Source organism: Gouania willdenowi, chromosome 1 (assembly GCF_900634775.1).
Source record: "Gouania willdenowi chromosome 1, fGouWil2.1, whole genome shotgun sequence".
In the NCBI taxonomy this organism is placed as follows: Eukaryota; Metazoa; Chordata; class Actinopteri; order Blenniiformes; family Gobiesocidae; genus Gouania; species Gouania willdenowi.
This window is the reverse complement of record NC_041044.1, coordinates 27,892,267-27,910,126: the sequence shown is the minus strand read 5'-3', so window position 1 is coordinate 27,910,126 and position 17,860 is coordinate 27,892,267. Positions and strand designations below refer to the sequence as shown.

Here is a 17,860-nt window from a genome sequence, read left to right as displayed (position 1 = left end):
TGCACTTAATCAATATTTACAAATAGTAAAAAGGGCTTTGAGAATTGCTTAAAGCAGGAGTTCTCAAACAGGCCCTTGAGTTTTTGTGGTAGCATTAAAAAGTGCAAAAATGAACTACTGTACTATGTCCCCTGAGTTAGTAATAATAAAACCAATATAGTGCATGATCTGGGTGCAATCTGTTATGTAGTTAGATTACTTTATCTTCAAAAACCTCTAAATGAGCAATTTCTTTAAATAATGCTAGTTGCAATTACCAAAGGCATCTTTTAAGACTCTTCCATTTGTAAAAAGGAAGGTTATTTTCTACCAAGTAAGACAGAGGTTATTATTATTATTATACATGAATTTTATATAGCGCTTTTCTGGGTACTCAAAGTCGCTTTACAATGAAGGGAGAAGTGTTGGGGGTCGGTGCGTTGCTCAAGGGCACCTCGGCAGTGCTTGAGAAGTGCCCTGGCACCTCTCCAGCTACCAGAACAGCTTCTGTTTTTTTGGTCCATACTGGGACTTGAACCAGCGACCCTCCAGTTCCCAACCCATGTCCCTACGGACTGAGTCACTGCCGCCCAAGGTGTCAAACTCTTTTAAAAAATAAAAAACTCAGGTGCCAGATATGGAACAGTTTTTGCAGATTTTAGGCGGGAAAACAAGCAATTTTAACATGAATGTCCCTTAGTTTCAAGATCTCAAGTTTTCACTCACTTGTATAAATAATGTATGTAAGGCATCAACAATATCCAAGCAAAAAGCGACAGATGTCAGTCTCAGTAGGATCTCCACTTTTAAGGGTGCTTGATTTTGAGAACAATTTTTATTTAATTTGGAGGAAATTTTGTGGAAAATTGCAAGATTTTTGGATAAAATAAGACTTCCTTCAACAATTTAAGAATAAAAATAACTGCCATCATGTGATATAAGCACGGGAAATCTTTTAGCCCACAAATATTGTGGAGTTACATTAAATCCATGTATTTGGAGAGGCTAATATATCTACAACTGAATTATTTAGCAATTTAAACAATGATTCACAGTTTCTCTGTCATTTTTACTTTACTTATTGGTTCCTCTAAAGCAGTGTTTCTCAAATGGCGATGGCACTACAGGGGGGAACCAATAGGGAGAGTGGAAAAATGACAGTCACACTGAATATTACCAGCAACTCACAAAACAACAATAAAAACTAAACTAAAAATATACCGACAATAAAAGAACAGACAAAGAACAAGAAAAAACACAAAATGACACCCAAAACACATACACTTAGAAAGAAAAATACAAAAGATCACTACAAAATAGACAAAAATAACAGAGAAACATACAAAACGACACAAGAACCAACTAAATGACACTAAAAACACACACTGAGAGAAAATAATTTAAATAATACCAACAACACAAAAAAATGACACCAAAAACACACAAAATAAGAGAAAAATATACTGAATAATAAAAAGTAGCAGACAAACAACAACAAAATACAAAAAATTACACCAAAAACACACAAAATGATGATAGAAATGATCTTGATTAGAACATGAACTGAAAATACAAAGATCAGTCTTGGTCCTACACCAGGACGGAGATGACCGGAAATGATAAAAACTTTATAAATAAATCCATTCAGGAGAGACTAAATACTGTTTCATTTCACTTATTTACAAAATGAGATTTGTTAAAATGTGTGTTATCACCAGTGTTTGGAATAACGGCGTGAGGTAACGCCGTTACAACGCCGTTAACGTTACTGAACGTTAACGTTACTGAACGTTAAATGCGGTGCGTTACATGCATTGATTGAATAAACTGTTATCTGAAAGCACCCCTGGCTTCATACGCAGCTGTTGTGAGGAGGTGGGTTAAAAACAAGGTGAGCGATTATGATTGGCAAAGGCGGTGTCATGTTTCATGGTAGCCAATCAGAGCCAGTGTTTTTACACATGTGCCAGTACATGCGCCACACACACAACCACTACAGATTAGAGGAAGCAGGAGAGACGGCGAGCGTGGAGCAGTCCGATGAAAAGTTGACATTTTTAAGGTGGCGATACAAACACTACTTTAAATTCATTGTGGTCAAAGGCCAGAACGTGCATGTGAAGTGTTCATTATATCCAGGAGTGAAGATTTTGTTGAGTTTGACACATGCGCTATTGGACGTCTTAGCAGAGGAGGAAAATAAGAGCGCAGCTACTTTACAGCATTACTGCAGCAGGAAACAGACACACTGGAAAAGTACGTTTTCAGTGTGATGTTTAGTCTCGTCTATCATCTCATTTTCGTTTCATCCTGTCTCTTTGTGATGAACAACACATGGTATTAGAGGTGATCAGTCAGGGTCAAGTGTTTACACACTGTGTGCTTGAAGTAGAGTCAAACACTTGAGTTATGGGTGTCTCATTCTGTTGCACTCATTTGAACACGCCAAAGCCAACCCTGCCATGCAAACATAAAGATTTATTTAAGTTGCTCGTTTTGATGCAGTGACATTTAGAGCATACTGCCATATTTATTTAATAAACAAGACGCCTTCATTGATCCGTCTTGATTAACGGCAACTGTTTAGAAATATTTCCTTGCATAATGTCTTCCAGCTTGTATCCTTCACAACAATGCCACGGACGGCATTGATTTGCTGTTAGGCGCAGCCTTTTGATTGTTGAAGGCTGAATCTGACTCTAAACATCGATGAGTGCCTTCTTCTGCATTCCATTGCTAAGCCTTCAAAAGAAAATTGATTTCATACATACGCAGTATAAGGAATGGACATTCCAAAGCTTGATACATTATAGTGCAAAACACTAATGTTTATGCACGTCCAAGGTCTTCTTACCCATTGTGTTACATCTTAACACAGAAGTAGAAGTTATGCATCAGCGCACTATCTGATCCCGTCTAAACACTTACGGTCGGCGAAAAGCAAATGCTAATATGCTGTCAAAAATACACCCACTTGGTTTTTCATCAATACTCCTCCTTCGCTGTCTTTTTCTAATTTCTCATCCACTTCACTTCGTTTGTTCCTTCCTCTGCTCGACAAACCTTCTGATGACTTTGGTTTCAGATGTTGTCTATTTTTTGCCAGGAGAAACGCGACCCTGACTGACCCTTAGTTTATAAGATCAGCACGAAACGCAGCTTCCTTTGCCCAACCTTTTTGTTTCCCTCGCTTAAAAAAAAAAAAAGCCTTTCTTTGGAGAAACCAACAATTATACAGCACAAAAAGAAATGAAAGGCCAAAAAAAAACATGGCATGCAGACAAGTCTTGAATGAGGGGAGAAGGCTTTCTGATACCTGGTTGAATGAATACTGTGTGTACGTGCATGTGCGTGTGTGTGTGTGTGCGTGCGTGTGTGCGTGTGTGTGTGTGTGTGTGGTAAAGCATTAGGCAGGTATCAGGTTGTGTTTCCATCTGCTCCAGAGAGGGCTTTGATAGTCCTATTATTTAATCTGTTGGTCATTCTAGACGCCAGGCAAGAGCCGTTTAGCCTGACATAATTGAATGCTTCAGGGAGGGAGATCACCTTGGCCGTCTGTGTCGAGCTGAGTGCCAAGGCTGTGGACGACGTCAGGCAAAAGTTTAAGATGCACCTCTGACCTCTGAAAAACTATAGGCCAGGAGAGGAAATGTGCTTCATAACTTCATAACTTTTGTTTTTAAACAGCTTATGTGTTAAACATAGCACTACAATCTCTTAAATAATGATATATATATATATATATATATATATATATATATATAAAGCTCAATGTATAATGTATCTATTTGGACACCTTGAATAAAACATACAATAATGCAAATGCTTATTTTTTTTTTATCTCTTGTAATTTAAAAACTGAATTCTACCAAAATCAATGAAACTCACATTTGAATTCATTTTAATTGTAAATTAGTATTTTAAATTGAATTTAAAATGCCCTGTTTAGATATGATATGATCATTGCTTAACTAATACCAGTAAGAATTTAATTCACAGATCTTCTGAATATTTTGAATTATAAATAGATTTTATTGCACCTAAGCACCTCAGTTGCCATTTATACATGTAAATTATTTACAAAAAAAACCTCCGCACCCATGTGAATTAGTTCAGTTTTGTACTTAAGAATTTTATATTTTGATAAGCGCTACGAGATGACGACTGTTGTAATTTGTGTTATATAAATAAAGTTGAATTAAATTGAATTGAATTTACCAACAACCTTTTTTTTCACCTGAGCAATAAGAAACACTCAATTCCAAGTAAAATTCAAGATGATGAAATTACAAGTATAGACAAATAATGAGATAAAAGTTCGTGAAATTAATTATTTAAAATGTGTTTTAATAGTAGTGCACTAGCATGATGTAAAAACCTTAATAAATAGCCTGAAACACAACAATAAATTCTAAATTTCTATTCTAAGTGTTTTCTATAATGATCAGTTAGTTTATTTATTTATTGTATTTAAAGTTTACCCTTCTGGTAGGTCTTGGTGTTAGCATTTGTAAAAATAAAAAAAAAAATAATAATAATAATAAAAATCTTATGTCTAGTGAAACTGTGAAATTGAATGCCCTTTAGTAGTAACATAGTAAGTAGAGGATGGCAGCAGTGAGGGAAACACATGAGGGTTAGCTTTCCATCTAACAGCATCTGAAACTACATTTTGTTTCACCTTTGCTTTTGGACAAAGCCTCTGAGCAGGAATAGAGAGTAAAATAAACATCAAGGACAAAAGAATGTCCTTAAGCCTCTCAATCTTCATCCTGACTGAGGACATATTTTATGCAGTGAGCTATAACCCAGATTTGGGGAAAGTATAGAATTTTAAAAAGGTTGAGTGAAAGAGTAGTTGTGTCTCCTCCAGTGAATACGACCTCTCATTCTGTCACCAGGGGATCAAAGGTCACATCTCCATCTGTCAACTTTCAAACTGTTTGTTTGTCTTCTTACTTCCTTAGTGCGACTTTTCCTTACAACAGATTACTCATTTTCAATTAGATTAGATGATTATCGACTTGACACTAATTAAACACAAAAGTCACAACAGCTGAGATACACGCAAAAAACACAAATTGTACTTACTGTAAGGGACGCACTCGTACTGAACTTCAAGGTATTTGTATGTGCCAGGGCAGGGATCAGGAAAGACGTCAGGGCCGGCCACCACTGCACACTGGGTGCGGTTGTTGCATCTACACGGACAGAGAAGAAAAAGTGAGGGGTTAGCCATTATAATTTAACTCAACACAATGCTATACTACTCAAGACCAGAGCACCAAATCCAGCCCTTTAGAGAATCCAATTCGGCCCGCGCGAGAAAGCAAAAATGACAGAAAAACATGTATCATTGTGTAAATTACAAAATAATTGAGTTGTACATATCTCAGCCCCTCCAGATACACATGGATACAAATTTACAAATGTCCCATGTTATATTACGGAGCCCCTAAATGGACACATGTAATTTCCTTTTTTTTTTATTGCGTGCTCACGTGATACCAGTATTGCGTAAGCGAGCACATAAAGCTAATTGTTAACCCTAACCCTAACCCTAAGGCTGAATAAAACCTTTATGAGCGCATGGAACCTTTACGTGAGCATGTAATAAATACATAAATATTTGTGTCCCTTTAGGGGCTCAGTACTATATCACATAATGGCAGTCGTCTTTTAATATCAAATTGATGAAAAAAATAAATACAAATTTTCGAAATCCTGCAAATTTCCTTAAATTATTCGACTAAATTAAATAACAATTGTACCTAATATCAAGGAAATGTAAGTGAATTTAAGTTTAAGGTCACTTAATGCTTGGATACTGTAGGCTTCTTATCTATCTATCCATCTATCTAGCAAGGAACCTCTCTCTTTCTGTGTGTCTGTGGCTCAAATATCTCTGCGGTTCAGGGACAGACAGAGCTGAGACTTTCAACATGGCTGCTGCTTGGTTCAATGGTGTGCAACATCAGATTTGTTGGGATGCTCCACCTCAACGCCCCACAGAGATGATCATTTTAAGAACTGCTGTTGACAGGTAGTCATGGTAACTCAGGATAAGTTGGAACAGCTCAATGCTGACTTTCTGTGAAGTGTCTTGCGATAACATGTTATGAATTAGCGCTATACAAATAAAGATCGATTGATTAGTGAAGAAAAAAAATAAACACACTCTCTCTCTCAGCAGGCTGCAGATGTATGCTAGCCTATATTACAGCGCTAAATATATACATTGTTCCTACGGGCACTACACTAGTACTTTAAATGTAATGTATACTTGGAAGTGCAAATTTATCTTTTTCCTGCCTAAAATGTGTGGCCCACTTGAGATCAAACTGGTCTCTATGTGGCCCCTGAACTAAAATGCGTTTGACACCAAAGCTATACTACCTGTATTTGTGTACACTCAAAATGAAATTGTGTTCATATTTGAGTAGGGATGTAACGATTAATCGTAAGGCAGTTAAAAATCGATTCATAAGTATCACGGTTGATATCAATTTTCCTGAAAATTGAATCGCAGTATTTTTTTTAACCAGCAGAAGGCGCTATCCGGAAGTGTTGGCGGCGGGCGGAGTCTGCTAATACTTTCTTTCTTTCCGCCTTCTACTCTTAAACATGTTCATAAATGATTCCTTAACCCTTTAGCACCGAAAGAATATCTGTAATATTACGTGAATATCTGTAAAAGTCACGTTTTTCTATTAGCTCTGTCTGCTAGCATAGCATCTCTTCTTCACTGCAAGATATCTGCATGCCAACCGACCACTGGGTTACCAGCGCCCTCTGCTGGTCCAAACAAATATCTGACATAAATCAGTGCAATGACGGTTTTTTTTCTTTTAAGTCCAATCAGAACCAGAATTTAAATTAATAAGCTTCTTCTTCATTTGTATCATTCCTTTATTTATTTAATTCAAGATTTATTTTTAGTTAAATTGCATTGTTTTGAATAGTTTATCAAGGAATTCTTTTGACAATGAAAAATAAAAGGAAAATAATACAGTATTTTCTATTATAAAAAAATAAAGGAATATTTTTCAATCATCATTTGTCTACAGTCCCATTTTGTAAAATAAATCGTGAGAGAATCGTATCGTGAACCCAGTATCGTGAATCGAATCGTATCGGGAGTTGAGTGAATCGTTACATCCCTATATTTGAGTATTTTTATGTCTTAAATTATGTCACATTTGTTTGTGTAATTGTGCCGTAAAGCTGATACCCACAATATTTTTGTTATCAGATGAAGACATATAGGCCTCAATAATCAATATATCAAAGATCATTTGCTTGAAAAAAAGATGTTAAAAGGTTGAAAGTTTGTTTTTATCACCACCGTACACACTGTCATTTTCACGCGTTGCATTGTGAGATGTGGAGTTGCGGAGACGGGTTCATCGAAGTGTTTTTACGGGGGGAACAAACTAGAACAAAAATGGTGTCAAAGGAACTACTGTCCTCCTTGTTTGGCGAAAAACAAAAAAAATCACTGTAAGAATGAAGTCAAAACACTTCTATGCATCTGTTTACAGGACTTCACATCCCACAATGCAATGCATGAAAATGTCAACAAATGGTGTGTTTATGCTAGAGATGAAAACTAATTTTTAAGCTGTAATCCCAACCTTTTTCCTTTCTTTTTGGAGTAAATGATGTTAGATTAATTCATCCATGAAGCATAAACTATGATTTAATCTAATAAATAATTATCAGGGTAGCAGCTTGTTTTCAACTTTAATGTATTCTACATTATAGCCTTCAAACTGCTCAGATTTCAGATTGTGCCAAACAACGTTACACCCTTACAGATGAACCATAACACGTAGTGAAGCTATATGCGGTGAGCGTACACATTTCTATCCATCCAGACTGATTGAGTATATTGTATTCATGCAGATGTTAAAGAGCCATCTGTGCATAAGAACACTTCATGTTGACAGTAAAGACAGACAAAAGGCCTTTAGAGTTACACCTGGAGTGAACATCCCAGTAATGGAACCATTGAGTTCACTTGAACATAAGATGGCCCACAATGAATGCTGAAGAGCAACGGGACAAGGAGACTTCTGATGATCATGACGATTGTGTGTGTGTGTGTGTGTGTGTGTGTGTGCACAGGAAATCATGCATGCATGTGGACAATAACCTGCCTTTAAGAGTTTTCACTGCAGACTCTGGATAATTAACTCAAATTACCAGGGGCCCTCTTCTTTGACATGTAAAAAGTAAGTAGTGCTCGCTCCTATTAGCAGAGGTTATGTAAGGTGGCATATTTATATACTGCATGTGTGTGTGTGCGTGTCGGTTTCATTCTCACACACAGTGCATGACGGTGTGTGCCTATAAAACTGCTTACATGACATTTATGTGTAAGCGTAGTCAAACAAAGGCCAAGGCCGCTCTTCACAATCAAAGATTTGTCAAGACACGACTAGAGTCCATAAATTATCATGATGTATGGATGTAATAGAATAAAAGCTTTCTTTCTCTGTACTGCCACATTATCTCAATGGCCCTTTTTTTTTTTTTTTTTTTTTTATTAAAGTAATGTTGAAAAATTAAGAAAATTGAAATGAGACGATCATACCTCCTCTCCTGTGAAACTTTCCTTTCAATTAGTGAATCTATCCTGTCTTTCTCTCCCTGCATACCTGTCAGACAGGCAAGTTTTAACCTAAAAACATTCAGATGTTCCCACTGAGGTATTTTTAATGAGAAAACTGAACCCCTCAAGTCTCTTTTCCAACAGTATTGTGGGGAGATTTACATTAATGAAATATGCATGAGAGCTAATTTAATTTCCAGCTCAATATTAACATATAACGTAGAAACGTACTATAGGTTGCAAAAGGACTACTTACTGTGACATTTATTGGTGTCTATTACGGGCCACTTTATCCGTGGTCAAGTGGAGGGTTATTGGATTTCAAAAGGTCTGAAACTTTATTCATTTGAATGTCTGTCATCTCATAACAAAAGCCACTTATCTCCTCTCCTCTCATCCTCTCTGCTTTTTTTTTTTTTTTTTTTTCTTTGCCTCTGTGCTTTTTAATTTCTTGCCCGGGTGCTTCTTTCATCACCTGTCATCAGTACATGTTGTGGACGGGAAGGAAAGGAACAGAAAATGGACACAGTGGCACAAATCTGCTCATTGCACTTAGCAAACGGCAAAATGAGAAAATACAGCACTGTAATAACTTTTTAGAAACAATCCTATGTTTTGTCGAACGCAAAGGATTTTTTATGATTATGATGTCATTACTCGAGCACAAAAGCGATTGCAGCTTTTGGCCAAAGCAAAAGATCAATTAATTATTTCAACCTACAGTGCATGTCTAAACTTGAAACCTGAAATTCAGTAGCACCACAGGGGTAAAGTAAAAAATGTATATCTATAAGGAAAGTCATAAAACAACGAGAGTTAAAACCATACAAGTATGTTGCCATAAAAATATGTGTTTAAAATGAATAAATAAACTGCCTTATACCTGACTGTGTTGAAAATGAAATACACATGTAAAATGGCTGTGAGAAAATGATGGCCGGAGGGGTAAAATTTTAGTGGGAAGAAAAAGTTCAAATAAATGTGGTTTGGTCCGTTTGCCTTTAGAAAGTAGAACCAACTACCAGAATCACATCACACACTCACAATAACTTCTTGTTTTTCCTGGCGTTTCCCCCAAAAATAAGTGACCAGGAAGATATCGACTATGTTTAAAATCACATACTAACGTCGTACGACTCATGCTAATGCTACGTTCACACCAAATGCGTCTTCTGCGGCAGCGGACGCATCTGGCATACAAAACGCACCGCAGGGTCAAAAAATGTCCCTACTCGCTTCATACGCATACCAGCGACACATCCAACTTGGTGAGTTTCACTGCCTGCTGAAGCGAGGAGCTGCGCTCCTTTTTCTCTTCTCATAATCATAAACCACCAGTGAAAAAAGCCGGTGTGATTAGCAGCTATCCTAGCTCGGTGTCAACTTCCAAAGATCAAAACTACAGAGAGAACTTTTACCTGCTACTACCACCTCCTCACTGATTCTCCTCCAGCACAATGGCGGGTCTTTGAAAATCTCTGAAATGTTGAATGAAATTCTGTGAGTTTTATTAATCAATTGACCAGATGTTGACATTCTACTTGTATTGCTTAAAATGTTTTCAGAACTTTCATAGGTGGAGAATCAACAGAGATATTTAGCCTCGGTGTGCTTCAGGTTTTTGTCGCTGTAGGTTTGAAATGCATCTTGGGAAATTTGGAAGTATACTTCAGTGGAAACGGTCATCATTGTAAATCGTCCTAATCATACTTATGTATATATACGTATATACTAATTTACATACTGTGTTGGCGTATGCCATTTCAAACATAACCACTGTATTATTTCCATTTCTATCAAATTTTCTTTCATCTTGAGGTTCACTTTTAAATGTTTTTATTTGTAACACAATGCTGCTCACAATAAATCTTGAGATAAAGCGTATAAAGAAGAGGTTTAGTGGTTCCTTTTATGCTGCAGCACTTTATGAAATGTTGTATAACCTACATCAATGCAGATGCACAAAAAAAGGTGGAGAGCAAAATATCTGAGTGCTACCAAGGTTCACTTCCAAGCTAACCAAGAAATCTGTTAGCTCACGGAAGTTCACGTCCAACGTCCACCTCAAGTGTTTTAGTGTGAATTTAAAAGCTTCACTGTTCTTTTAAGTCTGACCATGCCACTCTGCTGTGAAACCTTGGCTGCGGAGTTTTTATGTTTGTTACCATCTCATAATGCTGCCAAAAAAGGGACTGAAGTTTATCCACTGGCAATTTAAAACTAGAGCAAATTTGGAGATAATCTCTTGTGTGTTTTTCCTGTCTCCTTGTTATCACTCCTTTCTACACTTTGTCAGTATCTCTCTTCCTTCTCCCCACGCTCACGAGCATGAGTTGATAAACCAATTTCTGTTTTCAGCCTTTGTCTTCCAAGCTACCCACAAAGGAATGATTCCTCTCGGCTCTTCCTTCCTCGTCTCAGTTCAAATATTTTTTTTTTGTTTTGTTTCTGTTTATCTGTCTTAAACCCACTTAGCTGCATTTTCCCAAGTTACACCCAAAAATAGGTGGTGGGCGAGTTTTCGGTGTTGTTGCTATTTCTCTGTCTGCCCTCTCTTCTTAATACCAATTTCATCTCTGCCTCCCTCAGGGTGTCATCTCTAGCCTCTCTCCGTCTCTCCCTGGATCCCACCATCCTTGTTAAAGCCAGCAGTGACGTCATTCTTCTGTCTGAGCCAGTAGTCTGAATTAGATCCAGAAAAGACTGCCTTATGTTCCCTTTCGTCTCATGTTCTTTCGACATTGCCTCTCTGCCAACATGTTCATCCAGCATGCTAACAAAACAACAACAAATCAGCAAAACTCCCAATTTATATCATGTGTCCACTGTGTATTCATTCTACCCCCCAAAAAACAATAGAAGGATCTATATTTTGTTCAAGTGTTGGTCTTGGTGTTGGCAGAACAAAAATGTGTTTTTTTAATTAGCATGACCACATCAGAACGAGGCAGTGGCCTGGCTACCGCCTTGCCTGCTGCCTTTCATCCTTCTACTGTATCACATACATGCACAAAACACACATACGTGCGCGCGCATCTGGGCACGCACAAACAAAATATTCACAAACAGATTTGAGCTGGAGCAGAAAAGGTGCGAGCAGTGATGCAGCAGCAGTAGATGTTGTTTGTTCTCGTCTCAGATGTTTTTCACTTTGGTTGGCAGACATTTCTCCATCTTTGTCTTTAACCAACCTATAAACAGTCCTGATTGAATAATAATTTGATGAGGCTGATATGCAGGCTGGAGGAGTGTGAGTATGGGTACGTTTGTGCACTGTGTGAGATGTGAAACTGAAAAAAATAAAATAAAAAATTGAGAGTACAGTATATGTGCGTGTGCGTGCACAACTGTGTGTGCCTCGATGTGCTTGAATGCAGATTTGTTGAAGAACGATATAATTACAGAACAAGTGAAAGCTGGGAGCTAATCCTCCTGAGTTAAAAGAGGTGTTTGAGAGGGAATGACGCACGGAGCTTCAACAAAGTCCTTTTGGAATCAACATTTGAATACAGTCAAACCACTCCAGAGCACTCTGCGTGATCTGCAACAGAGTCTGAACATGATTAACACAGACAAACTTTTTTAGAACAACAAGGAGCAATAATGAACAAACACAAAGAGGACTGCGTCCACCAAACACGAACACTGTGGAGCAGAATTTAAACAAGGCCATGCCAACATTTGGGTAAAGCAAAGTGACTTTAAAGTGCTACATATTTCTTTTGGTGTTTAAATTGGAGATTCACATTTCATTTCGTGTTCGTTTAATGACCCACTTTGGATTGACAAATGTAAAGTGAATGGCACTCAAACGTTTCAGTCACAGTTTCTTGATCTAATGAGTAAATTAATACGACTGCGTATTAGGGCCACATTCAAATAAAATAAAAATCTGGGCATTACAAGATTAAAGTCGTAATAATTCAAGAATAAAGTTGTAATTTTATGAGAATAAAGTTGTATCTTAATGAAATTGTAATTTTATAACATTAAAGTTATAGTATTCCAAGATTAAATTAGTAATATTTCAAGATTAAAGATGCAATAGTTTGAGAATAAAGTTGTAATTTTATGAGAATAAAAATGTAATACAAACAGGTCACTCGTGGAGCATTTAGTGAGATTATATTTCTCTCTAGGTTTCATAGCGAAATACTGAGCTTTTTGGCCCATCAGCACCACATTGTTACCAGATTACCTTAATCTGGTAACAATGGTAACTTTAAAGCCACTTTACAGATGTTTGTGTTTGTTCCGACAAAAGAAAAACCAGATAGCATACGGATGTGGGCCACATCTTGCAATGATTCAGCACTTTTGGTCGGTTTGTGGTTGACATCTGGTATTGCTATGGCTATATTGTGGCGCAGTTCTAGCAAACAAGTGTGGGCCCCTACAGTGCCATCATTACACGTAGTATATGGGCCAGACCAGAAAACTGAGTGGATCCCAAATGTGGGTCAGAATAACAGTGCACAGTGGCCCACATTTGGGCCAGTGCTGATTTATTTGGCATGTTGTTGGCTGACATCGGGCATTGTGATGGCTTGGCTGGGGCCGAGTTCTGGCAAACGGGCCAGGATAAAAATGCATTGTGGCCCTCATTTGGGTGAGTGCTGGTATATTTGGTCTGCTTTTGGTTGACATCTGATATTGCTAAGACTCGATTATGGCCCAGATCTAGCAAACAGATGTGGGCCACTATAGTGCCATCATTACACGCAGTATATGGGCCAGACCAGAACACTGAGTGTATGCCAGATATGGGCCAGTATAATAGTGTACAGTGGCCCACATTTGGCCAATGCTGTTTAATTTGTTTTGTTTGTGGCTGACACCTGGCATTGTGATGGCTTGGTTGTGGCCAAGTTCTGGCAAATGGGCGTTGAGCGCCTGTGTGCTGTCATTCCATGCAGTATGTGGACCGTATAAATGTATCAGATGTGGGCCAGATGTGGCTAAGAAATATTTTGCTATCTGGGCAGACTGATTTGGAACAAACAGCCTCTTTTGTGGAGGAGGAACTGGCAAGAAGTGGTCAATTTCAGAGCTATCGGTGTTACGTTGCATTCACTTCAACAGGGATTTCTGAGCGCTATTATTCTTATAAAATTACGACTGTACTCTCAAAATAGTACGACTTTAATGTAATAAAATTACAACTCTGTTCTCAAAATATTACAACTTTAATCTTGAAATATTAAAACTTTAATCTAATAAAAATAGAACTATTCTCATAAAATTACAATTCTATTCTTAAAATCTTACGACTTTAATATTGAAATATTACAACTTTAATATCGTAGTGCTCAGATTTCTTTTTATTTTAATGTAAAACGTCATCATAAATTGTCAACAAAAAACAATATTTTTAAGCAATCGAAGTACAAATTATAAATCAGTGCCTGATATACTAATTCATTAGTGTCACAACTTGGTTTGGATATTCTAGAAATACTGTATATAATGACCGCATTTCCAGACTGTTAGGAAAGAAGTGAAAAACAGACAATTTGCTGAGGATAACAAAAGAAAGCAGGCATGATTTCACAGCCTCATCTTGTTCTGTGGAGGATCAGGAAACCCATTTGACAGCAGGCAGAGCCTAGTTACTGTATCTCACTCCACTATAGAAAGTTGTTGGGCTGACCATCTATTTTCTCTTATACACACACACACACACACACACACGCGCACACACGCACACGCACACACACACACACAACCCACGCATAAACCAAGCAAACACACAAAATGAGATTCCTATGGTACTGGCCCCATTTCTGCTTTATTAGCTCCCTGATGTGGTTATACACACATATACAGCAAGCCTGTTTGGATAAGGACAAACAGAGTGATGGGAATGGATGGCCAAACAATGGAACAATATGAGCAGAAATAGTCTGGGGTTTACAACTGTATATCTGGAATATACTAAGTTATAGAAAAGCAATGAAGTCATTGGAAATGACAGAAGTGAGATGAAGTGAGCAAAAAAGAAAGAAAATACAAATCAAAGGTGTACGTGTGTGTTTGGGAAGCCTGTGAAGCAGATGCGTTACATCCTGTGACAACAGCACAACAACACAAAATCAGACACACACACACGTGCACACACACACTCAAACTGACCAGCATGTCAGAAAAATCACACCTAAAACATCTGGGCTTTCACCATTGGAAGAACAAGTTTGAAATGTGTAGCGTTTTTAATACTTGTCTGGTAGATGTCACTCGCCTGTGTTTTCCAACTTCCATGTAAACGTATCAAATGTCATATTTTTAAAATACGATAATATTTGCAATATTTACTGTAATGTGAAAACCAGAGCAATCCTACTAGAATTGTTCTGCATGAGCAGAACAGAATACATTGCAAAATCTATCAAGATAGTTCCTGAAACAATCTCATTAGGAACAATTAAATACATAATACTTAAATTTTGACTAATTATACCAACAACTGTTACATCTAAATATTTAAATGAAGCACTAAGTGTTGCAAATATTAAAAGTTTAACATTTTAGACCTTCTCTGTTGCCCAATTGAATGCAAATGCATAGCTGCCAGCTTTTTACTGGCCTCCATAACACCTGATATATTGCTCAGCTGATATGGGCAACAGGATAAAAATATCAGTGAGACACAACAGATATTTCTAATGAATATTAAAATGATACTGGTTAAAACAAAATGTGACAGGAAACCAAAAATGTAAAGCATGTTAATGTGGGTTTTTGAAATTGACCTACTTCGTGGTTATATCACTCTGATTCAAGGTTGCTCACAAAATGTTTTCTTTGCAATGATCATTTGGCCAGAAAACTGCAGCAAAAGTACGTCCAATCAGATGGATGCAAATAACACTCTTTTTTTTTTAACCTATATATTTTTACTAGGCTGGCAGCCAAGTGCGGTTTTTGAGTGCCACCATCTTTCACTTCACTCCTCGGCTCTTTTCATTTTTGCACTGGTAACCATGGCAACTCGCACGTCGCCCGATTCCAGGACACATTCAGGGAGTCTTACTTCCTATTTTCCCCTTGTAACATTCAAATGTTTCTCCCTGTTTTACATCAATATGTGGATTATGAAGGAAAAAAATATATACTATTATTAAAGTAAATTATTTTGTATAAGTGTAGTGTCTCTAAATGTCTCTAGTGTCAACCTGAGCAGTGATTACTTCATCGACTTCTTTACTGATAAAATTCTAATTATTAGAAACAAAGCTAATGTCCCCCTGGCAGAAGTGCTCAATAATTCCTAAACAAAGCAGCTCCTGAAATTACCCCAACATGGAGCTTTTACTTGCACAGTTTCACTCCAATTGGTCTATCTGAACTGACCTCAATAGTTAGTGTTTCTACACCAACAACCTGTCTTTTAGATCCAATTCCAACTCCACTATTTAAATATGCTTTTCCACTAATTACCACTAAAATGGTGAACTGGTTTAACACATCTTTATTAGCAAGTTATGTGCCACAGGCCTTTAAAACCTCTCCCTAAAAAACCTACCCTTGATCCAAGTGACTTGTCCAATTATAGGCCAATATCCATTCTCCCTTTTGTTTCCAAAATTCTTGAAAAAACATTGCAGGTCAACTATGTGATCACCTACATAGGAACAATTTATACGAGAGCTTTCAGTCTGGCGTTAGAGCCCATCACAGCACTGAAAGTGCCTTAGTAAAAGTGACCAATGATCTCCTCTTAGCCTCAGACAGAGGGTTGGTCTCGGTTCTGGTGCTCTTAGATCTCAGTGCAGCCTTTGATGCAGTGGATCATCATTTATTACTGCAGAGACTGGAAAGTGTTTTTGGGATTAAAGAAACGACACTAGGTTGGTTTAAATCCTTATCTGACAGAACCCACTTTGTTCATGTTAATAATCTCTCCTCTGCGCACGCCAGAGTTAATCATGGTGTTCCACAAGGTTCAGTTTTGGGACCGATACTCTTTACATTATATATGCGTCCACTAGGTAACAGTATCAGCAAACATAATATAAATTTCCATTGCTATGCAGATGATACACAGCTCTATTTGTCAATGAAATCAGATGAAACTTATTAGTTATTAAAACTCCAGCCCTATCTTAAAGAGATCACATCCTGGATGAGCCGTAACTTTCTCCTACTTAACCAGGAGAAAACCAAAGTGAGTTTATTTGGTTCAAAACATCTCAGAGAGAAATTATCAGAGCAAATAGTGCAGGGGTGGCCAATCCTGGTCCTCAAGACCCACTATCCAGCATGTTTTAGATGTTTCCCTCTTCCTACACACCTGATTGGCCACCCCTGAAATAGTGTCTCTGGATGCATTACTCTGTCACCCAGCACCTCAGTAAAAAACCTAGGCGTTATCTTTGATACTGACTTATCCTGTAATTCTCATATTAAACAAATCTCAAGGACAGCCTTCTTCCACCTCTGTAATATCTCTAAAATCAGGAATATCTTAGCCCAGAGTGATGCTGAAAAACTAATCTATGCATTTGGTACATCTAGACTAGATTATTGTAACTCTACTCTCAGGATGTCTCAATAACTCACTAAAAAGCCTCCAGTTAATTCAGAATGCTGCAGTTAGATAATTAATAATAATAATAATAATAATAATAATAATAATAATTACTAAGTGCAAACAGGAGAGAGCATATTTCTCCAGTATTGGCTTCCCTTCATTGGCTTCCTGAAAAATCTAGAATAGAGTTAAAATTATCCTGTGAGCATACAAAGCTCTACATGATCAAGCTCCTGTATACCTTAAAAACCTGTTAGTGCCCTATTTTCCGGGCAGAACACTTCGTTCTCAGTTTGCTGGCCTTCTGGAAGTTCCTAAAGTGTCTAGAAGTAGAACAGGAGGCAGAGCATTCAGCTACCAGGCTCCTCGCCTTTGGAACCAGCTGCCAGTCTTAGTACAGGAGGGTGCTACTCTCTCCACCTTTAAAACTAAACTCAAAACCTACTTATTTTCTAAAGTGTATGTCACATAATCGCCATTTCCTAAAGCGGACATGGTCTCGTTTGTAATGGTCACAATCACAGACCATTACATGTAATGGACAACAGCTCAGATCATTACGTGCAACCATTAAACTCAAAACCTACTTATTTGATAAGGCATATACCATATAATTGCGTTAACTTAAAGTGGACAGGGTCTCGTCTGTAATGGTCGCAATCACAGACCATTACGTGCGCCCAGTGCAAGACGAAGTCTCGTCTGTAGTGGTAGCACCTCATTCTGCTGGAGATTTC

General features: G+C 37.6%; 1 protein-coding gene across 8 annotated transcripts in view; it reads right to left on the bottom strand.

Moving 5' to 3' along the window:
- Positions 1 to 17,860, bottom strand: part of LOC114464738 (adhesion G protein-coupled receptor L3-like) — a 168,855-nt gene that overhangs the window by 93,492 nt on the left and 57,503 nt on the right. For all 8 annotated transcript variants that reach the window (XM_028449281.1, XM_028449451.1, XM_028449537.1 and 5 more), the window contains exon 5: positions 5,071 to 5,180. In XM_028449281.1, the coding sequence (XP_028305082.1) occupies positions 5,071 to 5,180 (110 nt within the window). The remainder of the gene's footprint in view (positions 1 to 5,070; positions 5,181 to 17,860) is intronic.